This window comes from Rhinolophus hipposideros, assembly GCF_964194185.1.
Source record: "Rhinolophus hipposideros genome assembly, chromosome: 3".
NCBI classification, from domain to species: Eukaryota; Metazoa; Chordata; class Mammalia; order Chiroptera; family Rhinolophidae; genus Rhinolophus; species Rhinolophus hipposideros.
In genome coordinates, this window is record NC_138049.1 from 19,454,663 (window position 1) to 19,472,754 (window position 18,092).

Consider the following 18,092-nt stretch of genomic DNA (forward strand, 5'->3'; position numbering starts at 1 on the left):
TGTGACTAACTGCTAACCATCTTTCAAATCCTTTCCCCTAGTCCATTTCACCTGAACCACACACTGATCCAAGTCGTCATAATCTCTAACCTCTGTTATATTTTCTCAGTTCTGATTTGCTCCCTCCATTCTACTCCCTTCTCCATTTACCTTTCATATGGTCATCCAAATTCTCTTTCTGAAAAAACAGTACTGAATCAGTCATTAACCACTCAACATCCCAAAGTGACTCCCTACAGAGAAAAGATCACATCTCCTGTTCCAAAAGAGCTTTCAAAACCTGGCCCCTCCCTCTCCCATCATCCAAAACACCCCCACCACACTCACCTACATGCTACAGACTTGAAATGCATTGTTCTTTTCCACCAACCCAGAATGCCCTTCCCTCACTATGCACATGGCTGCCTCCAATGCATCTTTCAAAGCACACACCTCCATTTCCCCCCTCTTTGGGCTCTCTCTTCTCAGCCCCCTCATTCCCGCCAAGACAAGAGCTTGTCCTTCCTCCTTCCATGTTCCCACAGCCTTGTGTACACTGCACTGTTGTTTTTTTGTGCAGGGATGCCTATTTATGCCTCTCTTCCCACGTAGCCTGAGAGCACCTTAAGAACAGAGGCATGCCTTACCTCTGAGCCCATCATCTAGCACAAGGACTGAACAGCAACCATTTGCTGAGGGAATAAGGTATGCATAGACGCAGGTCTGATTTCTTAACATGAAAGTGCACAGTAAGCCTCTACAGAGCACTTCGTATTTGTGGAAACTAAGCTACAGGCTGGCATCAGAAAGTCAAATTAGGAAAGCATGTGCGTATACACAAGCAAGAAGAGTCCAAAATAGAAAATAAAGAGTGAACGAGAGGGAAAAATGGATGCTGGTTTGGTGATCGGAGAGTAGAATGCCTTGTGGCATTTATGCTGAAGTTTGAAGGATGGAGGTTTCAAAACTGGGGAAAGGGGTGGGGAGGGGAGAAGAACAGTCAAGCACAGAAACCAAAGTAAGCCATCTTCCCAAAGGCAAGAAAAGGACCATGGGCAGGTCCTCACATGGCTCCTTTTGCCTCCTTCACGGGGGAAGGGAGAGGGGCTCAGGACAGGATGGCATGGGACTTCCCTCGTTGTTCATTTCAGCGTGCATGCAAGTGGGTTCCCTTCTCTGAGCAACAGGCCTTGATGGAAGGTCCCCAGAATAACATCTGTCCTACACTGAATGCTCAATAAGGCCGGCCTGAGAAAGGGCAAGGAAGTGCTCCAGTGGCCTCCAAATACCGACACACTTCTAACTGATAACAGGTTACATCTCTTGAAAAAGCACATGTAAGTTAAAATAATACAAGTCTCTCTCATTTTTTGTATATGCACAATATTAACATGGAATTTAATATATGATTAAGGGTCCGATATGTTACATGTTATAGAACTGGCCCACTGATACTACATGTAAAAACACAAAAGTAAGTAAACATGTTCATATGCTGCCGTACAACACTTTCTTAACACCTCTGAAGGAACGACATAGGGTCACAGAGTAAACTAGAAAACCCATGGAGTTTTTCTTGTGTGTGGCTGTTGGGTAAGGCCATGAGCTTTCAACACCGAGTAAGACTCAGATTCATTCTCCCAGCTCTGAGTCAATACTTGCATTTTAAATTTTAAAAGATAATATGTTGTAAATCATAAATCTGATAAGGGGTTATGTTGGTTCACAACCGTGGGAGTTGCCTGGGTGAAATTTGACACTGGCCCTGGTACACGGAGGGCAGGGAAAGACCAAGAAAGAGGCAGCCCACCGCAGACTGGTAGGTGGAAGGTATCATAAGCAAGGGAACGCGCATAAGAGGCTCACCTGGGCGGCTGCAGGACGAGTAGCTCTCAGCACCCGTCCACAAGAACCTTCCAGAATTTAAACAGAGGCCTTAGTGGGGTTCACCCACATACACAAGTACAGTCTAGATGGTTTCAATGACACGTCACTCTCTGAAGGCTGCATCCTTGAAGTGGCTCCCAGTGCGGGAACAGTGGGTGCACCATACATTCCAAAAACAGGGGACAGGGGAAAGGAGCCTGTGAGCGCCTGGGTCCAGCTTGAGGGTCACCTGGAAGTCATATCCTGTCAATGACCTCCTCCAACAGGTCATCCAACATGCATAAAGAATAAATACAACTCAACAGCAAAAAAACCAAACAATCTGATTTAAAAATGGGCAGAGGCTCTGAATAGGTATTTATCCAAAGAAGACATAAATATGGTGAACAGGTACATGAAAAGGTGCATTGCTAATCGCCAGAGAAGAAAATGCAAATCAAAACCACAATCTGATAACACCTCACACCTGTAGAATAGCTATTATACGAAATAATAAGCGTGGGTGAGAATGTGGAGAAAAGGGAACCCTTGTGCACTGTCGGTGGGAATGTAAATTGGTGCAGTCACTATGGAAAACACATGAAGGATCTTCAAATACTTAAAAGCAGAACTACTATATGACCCAGCAATTCCACTTCTGGACATTTATCCGAAGAAAACGAAAACACTTAACTCAAAAAGGTACATGCACCCTCATGTTCATTGCAATGCTCTTTACAATAGCCAACACATGAGAAGTAACCTAAGTGTCCGTCAATGAATAAATGGATAATGAAAATGCACACACACACACACACACACACACAATGGAATATTATCCAGCCATAAAAAGGAGGAAATCTTGCCGTTTGCAATAACATGCATGGACCTTGGGGGCATTATGCCAAGTGAAATAAATCAGACAGAGAAAGAGAAATACCATATGATCTCACCTATATGTGGAATCTGAAAAAACTGAACTCATAGACACAGAAAATAGACTGTTAGTTGTCAGAGGTCACGGGTGAGGGGTCAGCAAAATGGGTGAAGAGGGTCAAAAGGTTACAAACTTTTCCATTATAAAACAAATTGGTTATGTGATGTAATGTATATCATGGTAATTAAAGTTAATAATACTGGCTTTCATATTTGAAGTTGCTAAAAGAATAGATCTTAAAAGTTCTCATCACAAGAAGAATGGATTTTAGTAACTTCGGTGACAGATGTCCACTAGACTTACTGTGGTGATCATTCACACCATATACAAATATCGAATCATTATGTTATATACCTGTAACTAATATAATGTTATATGTCAATTACAGCTCAATTTTTGAAACGACAATATAATTTTAAAACTGATAATGTAACAATTCACTTTGAAAAATGGAACGTTTATAACTTAGAACCAAATTTTGTTTTTAAGTCTATTTGTTTTGGGGTAAATTTTACTGGTTTTATTTTGTGGTCTGGTAGTTGCACATAAATATAAAAAGGCTTCCTCCTAAGTATTTCATTAAAACTCACCCACATTTCCACATGGCCAATCTCTGCACAAAAATCTGTGTGCAAGTAGAAATTATCATCCCACTCAGGCCTTACCAGGCTGTCCCTTTTTAAGCCTCAATCTTTAAACTGCCTCAGGAACAGGTCCCATTAAATTCTGAGACGTGATCTCAAATTCTACACAATGACATAGGGGAAGCAATTACGTATCTTAAATCACCATGAAGCTTGTTTAATCAATGAAAAAATGAAGATCATTTCCTATGTCTTCAAAAGAGGCTGAAGATTGGTGTTCAAAGACATCACTGCAAATAAGTCAAGGACTATAAGAGATAGGGAGTTTGGTGTTTGGTTTAGTTTGCTGAAAAAAATATAAGGACATCGCAAGATTTATAGACCTTTGGGGAACTTGCTATGGTGATCCATAAGTCACTTAAATCCTGGTTTATCACTGACATAAAAATCATTATTCATCTTTTAAAATTCACTGATTTTAAAAGAATGGTAAGCAAATGATTTTACATCAAAAGAAAATGTAATTACAGAAAATACAAGTACTAGGTATCACCTATTTAAAAATTACAAAAACAGGGAGGCAAATAAATATGTAATGCTTTTCTGTAATCTTCAAGAAGAAACCCCGCATAATGTTGTGTTTTATATACTTTATAGCATATCTTACAAATCATCCCTTATCAATACAAAAAGAATCAGTGTTGTTTAATTACAAAGTATTCCATTGTATGAATAAATTATAACAACTAAAAAGAAGAAAAAAAATGAAAACTAGCATAAAGGATGGATGTGAGGGTTTTTTCCACACCGTGAGTCAAAGACACATCTATCTTGGAAATAATTTGTTAGAAAATATACATGGGCAAGTTTTTGTGATGAATTGTTCCAAGTATTCCATGAAAGAATTCAGCACATGACTTTAGTCTCACAGCAGGAAGAAGTTAAACATAATGAGGGGAAGACGAAGGAGCTCAATGAAGAAATATTTCGGTGCTGAATATTTTGGTATGATCCGACTCAATGGGCCATAAGAAACGCACCAACAAGTTTCATCCCTCTCTAATCCACTTTCCACGGTTTTACCTTTGCTCAGCACAACCCAAATGTTCAAAATACAAGACAAACCAAAAACAAAAAAATGTCCAATACCAAGATAGCTTTTACCTTTTTAAATTGTTTAAAGGGAAATGTTTACAAGTGGAAATAATCTTCAACATTTGACTAGAGCTCTCCTTTTCCTCTGAAATGTGCAGACCACTTTCTCTTTCTTTCCAGGAGTCTTAAGCCTTCCTGTTTTGTCCCTAAATCAATGGCCTTACACAGAATAACCCATGGAGCTTGTGAAAACTCCAGATGCTGGTACCCTACCCACATGACTGAATCAGAATCCCAAAGGGTGGTTCTGACATGCAGCCTGAGTTAGGAACTCCATATAGGATGAGCCCAAAACCCGACTTTCAGAATAAAAGCATATGCATACATCTATGTAATTAATTAATGTTGACATGATTCACACAGGCCTATGAGGAGCCAGAGAACCAATCAATTAGTATCAACCTCAACATACTACACACCTCCCACCCCAGTCTTCGTCACATAAAGATCACACCAAAATCTTAACTAGAAAATGGAACAGAAGGAATTTTCAAGTATTAAAACTATGGAATTAGAGACCATCTAAACATGATACTTTTGCAGCTACAGTAGCTGTATTTGTTGCAGAATTGTGTCACTTTAGAGATACAAAGTGATATTTTTTATTGGATTCCCCTGCTACATCAGAAATGTCATTATGTTTTTTTCTGCTCTTAGAAAAAAATTTGGTTACATAAGTAAATGCTAAAATTATTGAACTTGATAGAAATCATAATAACTAGCCAGCGCCCATCCACCAAAACAAAAGTTCATTCGAAAGTATTCACCTATGAAATGTTATTCTCATACTTTACACTTTGGGCTCAACAACTGTGACAGGCAGGATTTTTTTTTTTTTTTTATAAAGACACTAAGTTCTCAAAACCGATGTGAGGTTTTACTCCCCAAACTTTAACCTTCGCTGCCAAATGAGCATGCACAAAGTATTCCCCTTATTAACTAGTCCAGGAGTACAAGCTTCTGATAGAGAAGCCCCACAGGGTGTTAATAAACTTCAGGTATTTGCTAGTTCAAAGGCTACATGGGAGCCTGCAGTTGACATGCAAATTCAGGGGCAGATGAAGCAAAAGTGAAAGAGCTGAATCTGGCTTAGATTTCTCAGTTCACAAGCCATCGACTCTAGAAAATAGATATGTATTGAAAAACTCTCACTGACTCACATTTCAAATACTAAATTGAGTGTATTTATTATGATACAGTTATGGCAAAAAAATAATAATAATCTAGAAAATATCTCTGCCTCCGCACACAACTTAAGGAGAGACCAAAAAAAAAAAAATCTAGCCAATGCATCTGAAACCACCTGAGTACCCTTTCACAATTAAATTTTAACTAATATTTACAACTGCTTCAATGACCTTACATGTTCCCTTGTTCCCAGCAAATCATCATATCAACATCTAGTTCAACTTCTGGCCTCAAATAAGGTTCAATAAAATTGAGTTTTCCGTTCTGTCTATATAATTAATGTACTTCCAACGCTTAGAACATTCTCAGCAATGCACGTTTTCCAATCGTGGATGGATCACCTACCACGCTTTCACAACCACAGTAACAAGTCATGAGAATCGCATTAGCATAGCAAACTTTGCTATGACTACACTATTACAGCATAATGAGGCTAACGACACGGAGAAGATTTTTACACGCATTACAAGAATAGCTGCTCAACTCTGTCCGAGTTGAATTTCCATCAGGGTTACTTGTCCCTCACCACAAATCCCCAGGGCTCATGGAAAAAAACCAAACCTGCTCAAAGACCGTCCTTCAAAGCACGGATATTCCAGCCAAGTAAGCTTCAGGAAATAAAAAAAAAAAAAGAAGAAGATGGAGAACAAGAAAAATAAGAAATATCTGTCAGTCTCTAATGCTCCTTAGAAAAATCCTCTCACAGATAATTCTTTAAATGAAAGAGAAAGAAGCAGATCAATGGTTCTCTAAAATACAACTTAACTACTGTCCTTAGGAAAGAAAGGCCTCTGAAAGATAAACAAATAAGGTAATCGTCCTCATAACTTTCATAAAACTGAAGCTTGCTAAGAAAGTTTACTTTGTTGCAAATATAGCATCTTTTTTAGGAGGCTTGCTTTAAATGTAACCAAGTATAATATTCCATCTTAAATAATTCAATTTATTTTTATTTCACTGGCCTCTCTTTTCTTCCTTCCCCCTTCCCCCGTCCTCTTACCAACTCTTTCAATCCCACAGATACCCATCTGGGCATCAGACCAGGACTGAAACTTTGCCAAATCGCAGTGCATCTGAAATCCACTACCTTTTTTCATCAGCCAGTGAAAACCCTTGAGCAGCAGTTGGAGAAAAAGAGAAAAGGGAATTCACGTCAGAAACAGATTATCAATTTCTCTACCTTAGACCCAAAGGATTGCTTGTCCTCTGGTATTTTCCCCTTTGCTACCTCTTGACAGAGGCCAGGGAAGCAGGACAGTCTGGGAGCAGCAGGCCGTGTCTCCTCCAATCAGTCTTCCCTAGGAAGGGGCTAAGATGCCAATGGGGGGGGTCTAGACAAGCTCGACCTCACAGCCCAGGGTCCCAACCTTGGTAATCATAAAGGAAAAGGCAGAGGGATGTGTAAATCCAATTAATACTGTGAAAAATTTGTAAGCAATAGATTTAGGCATAGAATGAAGAAGAATCATCAAATAGCAATGGATTTTAGGCATAACACGAAGAAGAATCCTCCAACAGCAACGGAATAATCTACCTTGTAAATAAGAAGGCCCCCACACTATGTAGAGGTCGAATGCAGTTTCTGGAGTCAGATCACCTGAGTTCTAATCCCAAGTCTGGCACTTTCTAGCTCTGTAGCCTTTTTCATTGAATAAATATTCATTCTCACCTACTAGGAGCTAGGCACTGGGTTTGTTGCCAGAGACATATTGGTCCCTGCTCCTGTAGAATTAACTTCTAGTGGGAAGGCCATTAACAAACACACAAAACAAGACAAATGCTAGATAGCAACAAGAACACAGACGGAACTTAAATACAGTGATGCAGCTACTGTATTGGGAGATTTACTTTCCAAAGAGCTTTCTGGGAGGCTCTCTCAGAGATGTCATGTAAGCCTAGATCTCAATGACAAGAAGGAGCTCATCACACAAAGACAGAGGTAAGAGGCATGTACAAAGGCCCTGAGGCAGGTACCACTGGGCCTTTGAAGACAGAGAAGGAAGGCCAGTGTGGCAAATTACTTCTGTGTGGCTCACGTTTGTGACCTGTGAAAGAGTGGCTGCAAGGATGAAACTCTGAGGCATCATATCTGTACACAGTCTATGTTCAGTAAAGGGAAGCAGCTAGAATCAGCACCACCATCATCACCAGTGGGATCCCATCACTGGGGAAGTTCAAGCAGAGCCTGGGTAACCACCTCACAGGTGTGACCAAGTTATATGGCCTCTAAGGTTCCCTCAGCAATTAGACCCCAGGATTGGACAAAATGAAGAGAAAAAAATGATACAACTATCACACGCAGGCTTCCCGCCCACGGTCTTTTAAGAACATATTGAATCATGCAACAATGTGGAGCTTACACGACTAATTCGTTCAATGAATGGCCCTTTCCCATCTGGGAGTCTATGATTCGAATCCCCAAAGTATCAAATTCCCCACCTGTAGCCAGTTGGTACACTGTCTTTAGCCTTGAGCTCTCGTTGGGGGGGAGGGGGGGAAGGGGGGTCTGGCTTAAAACCTACCACAACAGCACTGAGAAGAACAGAAAAGGATGACTTGTTCTATGCTAGCTGCAACCATGTGTTAGCTATTGACAGAATAAAGTAACAATGTGCATATTCTTTGACTTGATATGCACCGCAAACTATTTTATCATGTCATGTTTAAAATGTTCCAAGAACAAATTTATACATCATAGATTCCACTGGCAATATTATTCACTTCAAAAAAAAAATCTATTTCTTGGCCTACCAGTACTCTCTCAAAATATTTACTAACTTGTTGAGCTTTCTGAAGCCCACTAATTCGGACTGTCAAAGACGTAGCCATTGATGACAAAGTTGACATAGGTGTCTTTGAGTGAGGGAAAGGAAGGTCTCTTTTACCCCACCCCAAGCTCTTAGTCATTAAAGGTCATATTCTTTCAAGGTCTTTTCTAAAATTCACTCAAGTCCAAGGCAAATATACTAAAACCATAAAGAAATGTATGGCTTTATATATTCATGAAACTATTTTATCACCTACCCTTGAAAATTTCATTTCTATTTAGATGGTGGAAATGACATTTAAAATTTTTCTAAACCTCACGTCATAAAGCAAGTTGATATTGAATGAGGGCAATATGAACAGTCCCAAAAACGTAACGTAAAATGCACAAATACTTTTATTATGCCAGGCTTTTCACCTGTCCAAACTCAAGGAGGGAGGAGAAGAGAAGAACCTTCATAAACCAAGAAATTAAACTTATCAATATACTCTCAACATCAGTTTTTTCCCACCCTAATCTTTGCTCCCTCCCCCATATCCAATACCCAAAAGGCAGAAACCTAGAAGAGCAGATTAGAATCAAAGTTCTCCCATAGGAAACATTCTTTAAAACAATGACAAAGCAACAACTTCAGCATAAAATATGTCCGCAGAGGATCTTTGAAAATATGCATTATATGTAGATAATTCCTGTGATGTAATCTGAACTAAAAATCCCTTTTCAATATGCACATTTTGGCATACCATGAAACGTTACCACTGTGTACTAATATTTACCTTAAAAGAATCAAAACTGTGTCTTCCAGAAAGCCAAGATTGGGACTAATAGGCCCATTCAAATCCAAATTTATCTACTGGCTTTTGCAACATAATCCAGCCAAAAGAATGTGATTCATATCTCAGCTATGCAACAGCTAACTTTTCAATGTGTTTTGAAGTAAGTGCCACCAAAAAAAAAAAAAAAAAAAAAAAGGAACAGTCATAGCTTTGCCATTAAAACACTCTAAGTAATTTGAGAATCTTTAGAAATATAAGAACTAAGTAATACAGGCTCATTGAAGAACTTTAGAAAATACATATGAGCAAAGAGAAGAAAATAATAATCCCAAAATGCCAAGGTGACCACTTGTAACATTTGAGTGTACGCCCTGCTAAATTGTTTTGAAAAACTGATTTTCACATAAATGACTTCATATTGCACATATTTACTTAACAATATCAATACTTCTATGCTTCTACATACACATCAATAACATTTTTATGAATTATAATCTTCTACCTTATGGATATAACCTAATTCCATTAGCTCCACTGATATTCTATATGATCTCTTTAGATGCCCTACACTAAAGGAAAAGAGTAGGTTAACCACTATTTCAAAAAGTTATTTATCCATGCCATTCTTTTTTAATTACACATTAGAACTTGTGTTCTTTTCAAAATACTGTGGGAAATTAGGACTTAACTAATCATCCACATTGGATTTTTATGGTGATTCCAATTTTTTTCCATTATGAAAATGCTGTGATCAACTTTTTGCTTATACATTTCTGCGAGTTCCCTAGGGAAAAACTCTAAAAAGAGAGTTATTGGGCCAATTGGTATACCTACGTTAAAAACGTGATAATTTCTGCCCAATAGTATATGATGGTAGGAGAACTGTCATTCTTTTTAAATGATAATTTAAGGAACAGTTTGGAAGATATGAGCACGCATCATACATACCCAGAATTTTTAAACTTATATAATTACTTTTTTAATGACATAAAGTGCATAGTTATAAATATCAAAGGCCATACTCTAATGGAGGTTGATTCAGAAAACCATTTACGAATAGACCTCCTCACAGTTTATAGAACATGACAAGCATGGATATGTTGAATTGTCTTGCTTTCATTTTCCTCTTTGTTACAGTTACGTAGTTCTGGATATACATTCAATACTCTTAAGAAGATATTAATAATCCCTTATATCTACATAGTACTTTATATTACTAAAGCATGTAAAACAAAAAGAATTTTAGTGGAATAAAACATCCTCAGAGCAATCTTTAAAGCAGGATAGTAAGCTATAACCCCAAAAGATCCTTCAAGCTACACAATAGTAGCTACATATTTAGAGCCAAGACTGTAATAACCAAAATCATTACCAATCAACTAATACCAGTATCATGGAGAGAAATGCGTGCCTTAAATGTGTATTTCTATTAATTTAGCACTTATTTTTAGTGCATATTTCTGCAGTTACAAATAATAAAAAATAAGCTCCTGACATAATATAAAGATGGCACAGAGCAAAACAAACTGTAGGTTCTTTTCCTTGTTTTTAAAAGTGGCCCTGGTTGTAATTTCATATCTCAAAGCAACTCTCAAAGTTACTTAAGTATAGTGTTCACACCCAGGGTGGAGTTCTGTGTAATTTTCAAAGCTCAGAAAGGCTCTGCCTGCTCAAAAATATCTCCCCTCAGAGCCTGTCTCAGAATCATATTTGAAGCTTTTCAAAAACACACAAATTTTTATTCAATGTGTCTGGAGAAGAGCCAGTGCATCTGCATTTTTTTAAGAAGCTCCCCAGTTGATTTATTTGAACAGTCAGAATAGAAAAGCACTCAGTTATATAAAAAAGACTGGGGAGGGGGGAGTGGTATCCTTAGGTCCCCAATTTAAATGTTCATACAAAAATCATTAATTTGTCCTAGTCTAATTTATTAGAATACCTGGGTGAAAACTGTGCCTTGAGAGGTTCACAAGAAGTTTCAAAAATGGAAGCAAAGTTGGGACACCTGTTGGCCTAGCCCTGGCCACCAAAAGGGATGGGGGTGAGGACAGGTGGTCATGAAGCAAAACTCAGGAAGATCCAGCCAGCCGGAAACCATGGTATTTCCTATTTTAAGCATATAATCGCTTCAACTTCATAAAATAGGCTGAAAAGGGGGAAAAAAATGCCCAGCTGTATTTTTGTGTTGAAAGGGGGTCGTGTTACAAACGAACAGCATCCAACTACAAGTAACAGTCTCACCATCACCAGGCGATCCCAATCAACACGTGATAAGAGGACATGGGGTGGAGAAATTAAGAGGGATACTCAGAGACATTATATTTCCTTTTACAATATGATGCTCATTTGTCAGAATTAGGTTTCTCAAAAGAAGTTTCTCACAAGAACGGTATAAAACAAGCCAAACAAACAAACAAAAAAAAAAACACACCTATGTCTTCTAAGTAGTTTACGCATAAAAATCTGCCATTTTCTTAAGCTGCCATTACCTACCAGATCTGGACTTAATGATGTCACTGAACTCGTTCTGCCCATCATCAGGCCTGGCTTCGTGCTCTGCGTACTTGGCCATCTTTGCTGGGTTTCGATATATCCAAAGACTACTAAATCCTCTTTTTTAAGACTGTCAGTTTTCTATAATGCTCCAGTTTGACATCAATAGCTAAAGAAAAAAGAGAAAGTATTGACTTGAAAAAATATATATATATCTACACACACACACACACACACATATACATATATTATTTAATATAGTCATATATAGTTACTTACATATAATAACCATTCATTCAACAAATATTTATTCAGTGCCTACCATCTATAAGGCACTGATCGGAGCAACGGGGATAAGACTATCAAAAAAAGATCACTGCCCCTGTGCCATTATGAACTTTATAGACACAAAGCAGTTAAGTATACAATAAATTATTTCTGATATGCTACAAACATACAAAGGAGAAGCATAGGGTAATATCACCATATAGTAAAGGAATCTGACCTGCTCTGGGCAATTAAAGAAGGCTTTTCTTGAAGAAATGACATTTGAATCAAGCCTTCAAGGATGAGAATTCAGAATTTAGGTAATCCTTGATTGAATGCAGAATTTTTAAAAATAGACATTTTGGGATAATTTGAAAAATCTGAATTTGGGCTGTGTATTAGACACTATTATTCCATCAGTATTAAACTTCTTTAATATTGGTTAATGGTTTTGTCATTATGCAAGGAAATGTCTGATGGTAGGAGACACATGATGAAATATTTAGCAATGAATTGTGATAATATCTTCAACTTAAGTTCAAGCAGGACAGAATATATCTATTTATGCATGTCTATCTGCCTAGCTATATGTGTTTCTGTACTTATGTATACAGATATTCAGAGAAAGAGACAGAAAGAGACAGAGAGCAAGAACTTTGGAAAATGCTAAGTGGGGAATGTAGTTAAAGAGCATATGGATGTTTAGTCTTCTATTCTTCCTAGTGTAATATTACAGGCAGGAAATGATTGTGGCCTAAACAACGGTAGATGGAAAGAAATGGGTGGATATGTGGGATATTTCAATATTAAATAAAGAAGGTCAATAGGATTTGGGAACTGGTTGGATATGAGAGGTTCAGGATACTAAGGTACAAAATGACTGCCCAATTTAGGCAATTGAGTAGACGGTGAGTCATTCACTGAGCTGGGGAGTAATGAAGGATAAGCCACCAGAGGAAGAAATAATGAACCTAGTCTGGATTTGCTGAGTTTGAGGTGCTTCTGAAATATGTAAATGGAAATAACAGAAAGGCAGATGGATATACAAGTCTGATCTCAGGAATGGTCTAGATTAGTTATAAATCTGGGTAGTTATATGTTATACCATTGACACATTTTATTCTAGAAGGTACATCATCACATGAATTCTGCTGGGTATAGATATAACTCAATAAAATAATTTTAATCTTTGGTAGTTAATTAGTCAGAGCATCTTTAGAATTAAAGAATTGAGAATTCTATCCTGCAATACTTACTACCTTTTCTTTAACAATGTCAGAGCACTGCATTGCCTGAATACTTTCTGAAACACACTGCCCCAAAAACCCAGACAGAATCAGAATTCAATTTTAAGTTCAGGGACTTGGCTCTATCCTAAGTGCCCCTTCGGCGGACCGCAAATGCCAATTAAATACATAAATTAATTGCTTAATTGGGAATATAACAGCCAACACAGCCAAATATTAATCTGGGAATAATGGACATTAATTCACATATTACAACATGTATCAGAACCAGAGTTTATTGCTAAGTAGAATTAGACAAGTCAGTTCTTTAATTTAAGGACACACCATATGGTATTATTTTATATTTCATTTTGTATATTTATGTAATATTCAGTATTTTATGTTTTCTGATATATAATATTCAAGGAAACACCATATGTTATTTTACAAAAATACGTAATACATAATTATCATTATATTATTTTCCTGATCAGTCAGAAAAAGGGTGTGTTCTAATAAAAAAAGGTCAAAATTACCTTAGAAAAAGATTTTAAGTGTTAAAGAGTTTGAGGCAGATGAAAACTGTGTCAGATTTCTAGAACTGCAGGAATAATTTCCTCTCCAGTAGGGAGGAATATATGGATTAGATTATCTGTCTGCCAAATTTTATGACTATAAAAAGCTTTTCCATGTTTTATATTGTTCTATTACTGTTAAGACTTTAGGGATTATTATGTGATTAAGTTCCCTTTTTGGGGTACATACTTGTAAAAGATTTACTGAATTCTTAATTGTATTTTATTATAATCAAAAACTAAACAACTTTGTTCAGAAGAATGCATATAACATTTTATTATGGAAAATCAGGTTTACCCAACAAAATTCTCTTTACTGGCACACAACTAACTATTCCCTTTGACAGCTACTTCTAATGCTCTCCTTCATAACTGGTCTTAGCCAAAGGTCTTCACTTCAATCTTCCCAAAGACTTTTCCCACTCCATAAAAATAGTAAACTGTTTACACAGGAATTTATTACCTTTGCACATTAACATTTCTTCATTATATTTTATTTTGCCCCTCTCCTTAAGATAACTTCTCAAATTTTCTCTTCTTGATAATCAAAATCCCTTATACTACAATGATACAGCAGAAAGGGACGTCAGAGGACAAGAACAGAATGGGAAGGAGGGAGAAGGCCATTTAAACCGTGATAGTCACAGACTGCCACTTGTTGCATGAATGGCCAGGGACTCCAGGTTGAGTAACATATGACAAAAAAGATATTATACCTCCTTCTAAGTAGCTAAATGCAGCAGTGATTTATAATGGGTTGTCAGCAGAAAGAATCAAAGTTTAGTCACTAACAATATACTGGGGTGTCCCTCCACTTTTACATCTATGAAACGCAGGAAAGGCCATCTTCCACACACAGCGAGGTAAGAAACAGAATAAATGAATGGGACATTGCTTTCGAAGCTTTAAGCCCTTTACAATTGTAACTTACTGTTACCACTACTCTAGGGTTCTGTGCCAAAGTTTAGCCAGATCTTTCTCACTGAAACCAATACATTCGACTCAGCTCTACGTTCACCAACATTTTCTTCAGAACATTTCTGGCTGTCATGGGGACCTGAAGCCATGAGTGTGTGGCAATAAACCAAGTTGGAAGGGAGAGGATGGCCTTAAAAGGAAAGCTCAAGTTTTTGCCTTTAAAATACTATAGGAATTATACAATGCCATACAAATATGTTCAACAATATGCAATTATGATGCAAATGCAATGCTGGTCCTTGGGCAAAAACTATTTAACACTGGGAACCAAAACCTAGCTAGAGATACGTAGTGGAAAGGGAAGGAAAGGGGCCAGAGCTTGCCGCTCTGCTTGAAAGACAGTAAAAGACACCCAGTGCCAAGTACTGCCATTCACTCTGACGAGCTCCCAGGGAAGGTGAATACCACAGTGATTAATACTGTTTACAGGGGCAATAAATTGTATGTAAATACCCAAAGGAGAATTAAAGAGCGGTCTCATCGGTCCCATGAGTACGGGTCGAGGGGGTCGGGAATGACTCCGCGTAAACCTCGGCCCTCGCCGCCGGTTTCCCTGGAGGCTGAAGCACCCAGGAGCCACGCATTCCTCTAGCTCTCGCCCGGCCCGCAGCGCTATCCGCGGGGCTGCGTCCCTCACGCCCACCAGCAACCAGCCCGGAGGGGCCAACCCGGCTTCCTGAGGCCTGTGTAAGTTACAAAGCAATGGATGCGATTCCTGCCGCAGGTCCCAGAGTCCGCGAGCTCCTCCCCGGACCTGGGAAGTCCGGGCTCCCGCGAACTCTGTGCGCTCCGGTCGCGGCAACCGGTGCACGGACTCTCCCAAGCGCGGCACGGGGAACTGACCCGCGAAGCCCTGGTGACCCAGGTGACCTGGAGGCTGGGAAAGAGGAAGCTCACCCCGGGACGTGCCAGAAAGCGGAGCCGTTAGACCCAGGTTAGACCCAGAGTTCTCCAGTTCAGTGTAAAACAAATTGCAGGTCCCCTGGCTCTGAAAGGTCGGGCACGTTTTCTCCTTCCCTAGAACAACTCCCTTTCCGGAGCTCGGGGGAACGTCTCTCTTAACAGCGTGCCTTCTAAAAGTTGCACAACCTAAAATTCGTGCTTTGTTGCTTTTGTAAGTGGCCTTGGGCGACCAGAGCCTCGGACCTGGGGCCAAAGGTGGGCATGAATTACCTTACCAGTTGCAGTAAGAGATGCCAAGCGTCCGGAAAACCAGAAGAAGCGGCTGCACTGGACCACGCACCGACTCGGCTCCCGCGTCCCCCTACCGGAGCCCCACCCTCCCGAGCAGCAATGGCCCGGAGAGCGAACACGTTTCCTGCCAGGAGGACGGCTGGGAACTGCTCCCCTGCCCGTCGACCACGGCCACCCTGACCCCACCCTCTCTTAGCGGACACCTCTAGCCCCGCCTTCCGAAGCTGGGGCGTGTGTGACAGGCCCTCCTGGGAAGCCACGTCCCGCCTTGGAGATCACTGGCCCAGCGCCCCTCGCTGCGCGAGGCACAGATGCGCGACTCTCACACCCCGGCCGGGAGGGAGATCGGGGGGAGCCACAGGGCAGCCCCCAACCACTCAGAGGAGTTTGGATCATTGGCAACTAGACGGATTCCTAGAAACCCCTCCTCTTTCCTCGTTGCTGGCATTCTCTCGCGCGCCTGGGGGAGCTGAACTCAGGTTCCGAGGAAAGTGCCCGCAAAAGTTGGTTACATCTTAGACACATTCTTGGGAAGGCGGTCGAGACTTTGATCCTGGGCTCAGGACCGCAGAGCAGTTCATCCTCGCCGCAGCCCACGCCCCGTTTCCCCGGGGTTGGGGTCACATTCCCCAGCCCGGGGCTTCAATAATGCATGGACTTACCTGCTCCCGTGACCCGCGGGCCCGCCTCGCCTGCCAGCCGCCGCCGCCGCCGCCGCGTCCCCAGCGGCCAAGGGCTGGGCTGGATGTGTTTGGGTCGGAGTTACCGCGGGGGGGGCTGTGCGAGCGTGAGTTCTGCTGTGCGACGTTCTTTAAAAATGAAATGTGGAGACCGAGACAAGGTCCGAAAGAAAAAAGGAATTTTTGGTTTTTTTTTTTTTTTTTGGACACCCGATTCAAAATGCCTCTGACTTGTGCAATCCTCCTGCCCGGTAGTTCCGCCAAAAACAAAACAGTCCCAAGTGCAAACCTGGAACCGGCGCGCAGGCACCAAGTTTGCCAAACACTAGTTTTCCGTCTGCAGAAATGACCCCGAAGAAGGGGGGCAGCGCTCCCGGTGATTCCCCAATCGGCTTCGGGGGCCGGAGGCTCCTCCTCGCCCCTCGGCGGGAGAAAGCCCGCGGCAGCTGCGGCCGCCCGCTCCCCGCCTCCGAGGCTCGGCGACTCCACAACTCGGTGCGCCGGCCGCTCGCCGGGCCGCCCCTCCTCCGCCCCGCCCCGCCCCCTCCTCCGCCCCGCCCCCTCCCCCGCCCCGCCCCGCCGCCGGCCTGCCCCTTTGTTGGAGCCGAGCGCAGGGGGCGGAGGAGGGAGGGGCGCAGGACCGCCCGGGGGCGCTGCCGCCCCCTGGGCTCCGGCTCGCGGCCCGCACGCGGGTCCCGCTCTCTCCAGGAAGAGGAGGCCCGCGCCGCTCCAGCTCCCCGTCGCCGTCCCCGCCCCTCTCGGCTCCCGGGGCGGCCCGGCCCAGCCCCGGAGGCCACCGCCGGCCCGGCTCCGGGAACGTGGCGCTGCGGGTCACCTGACCGAGCGCCCCGTCAATCAGCGCCCGCCCCGCGCTCCCTCCCGGCCCGCGGCCGCCGGCCGGGCTCGGGGCTGGCCTGGGGCTCCGGGAGTCCGGGGCTAGAAGGGCTGCATGCCTCGCGCGCACGCACACAATCCCCTTATAAAGATTATCCGAAAATGTGCGTCCCGTCGCCACTCCAGGCAAAGCGGGTAGTTCGGGTGATTTTTTTTTTTCTCCTTTAGAGATAAATTGCCATTTGCTCCTCCACTCACCCCCGTCTCAGTTTGCTGGTGTTGCTGATGTGGGGTACTAGTTCCAAGGGTATATTTATATCGTTTTCTCGGCGTCGTTTTTAATATAAAGATAAACTTGAAATTTTGTTTCCTATTCATTCATACCTAAAAGTAGTGTTTGCGCGGACCTTGTTTTTCTATTTTTCTAGTATATACACACATACATGTATTACAGAGCCTGTCTCAAGTCTGAGGGATTGGTCAAAAAAAATACCTGAGAAGAAATGAGTTTGTACTGTGTGTGCGTTTTTCTTATTTACTATTTTTCCTTATGTTTGTGTAATTCCTTTAAGGAATTCACACTTGGGAGGGGA

The 18,092-nt window shown here is 41.4% G+C and overlaps 1 protein-coding gene across 2 annotated transcripts in view; it reads right to left on the bottom strand.

Annotated features, from left to right (window-relative positions):
• UTRN (utrophin) overlaps positions 1-17,196 on the bottom strand; it is a 461,045-nt gene extending 443,849 nt beyond the window's left edge. Inside the window, exons 1-2 of one of the 2 annotated variants that reach the window (XM_081037226.1) lie at positions 16,648-17,196; positions 11,746-11,914 (exon numbers count right to left, since the gene is read on the bottom strand). In XM_081037226.1, coding sequence (XP_080893352.1) covers positions 11,746-11,824 — 79 coding nt within the window. In that variant the 5' untranslated portion in view covers positions 11,825-11,914; positions 16,648-17,196. The remainder of the gene's footprint in view (positions 1-11,745; positions 11,915-16,647) is intronic. The other variant, XM_081037224.1, reaches the window with a different exon arrangement.
• Positions 17,197-18,092: the final 896 nt, after the last annotated feature.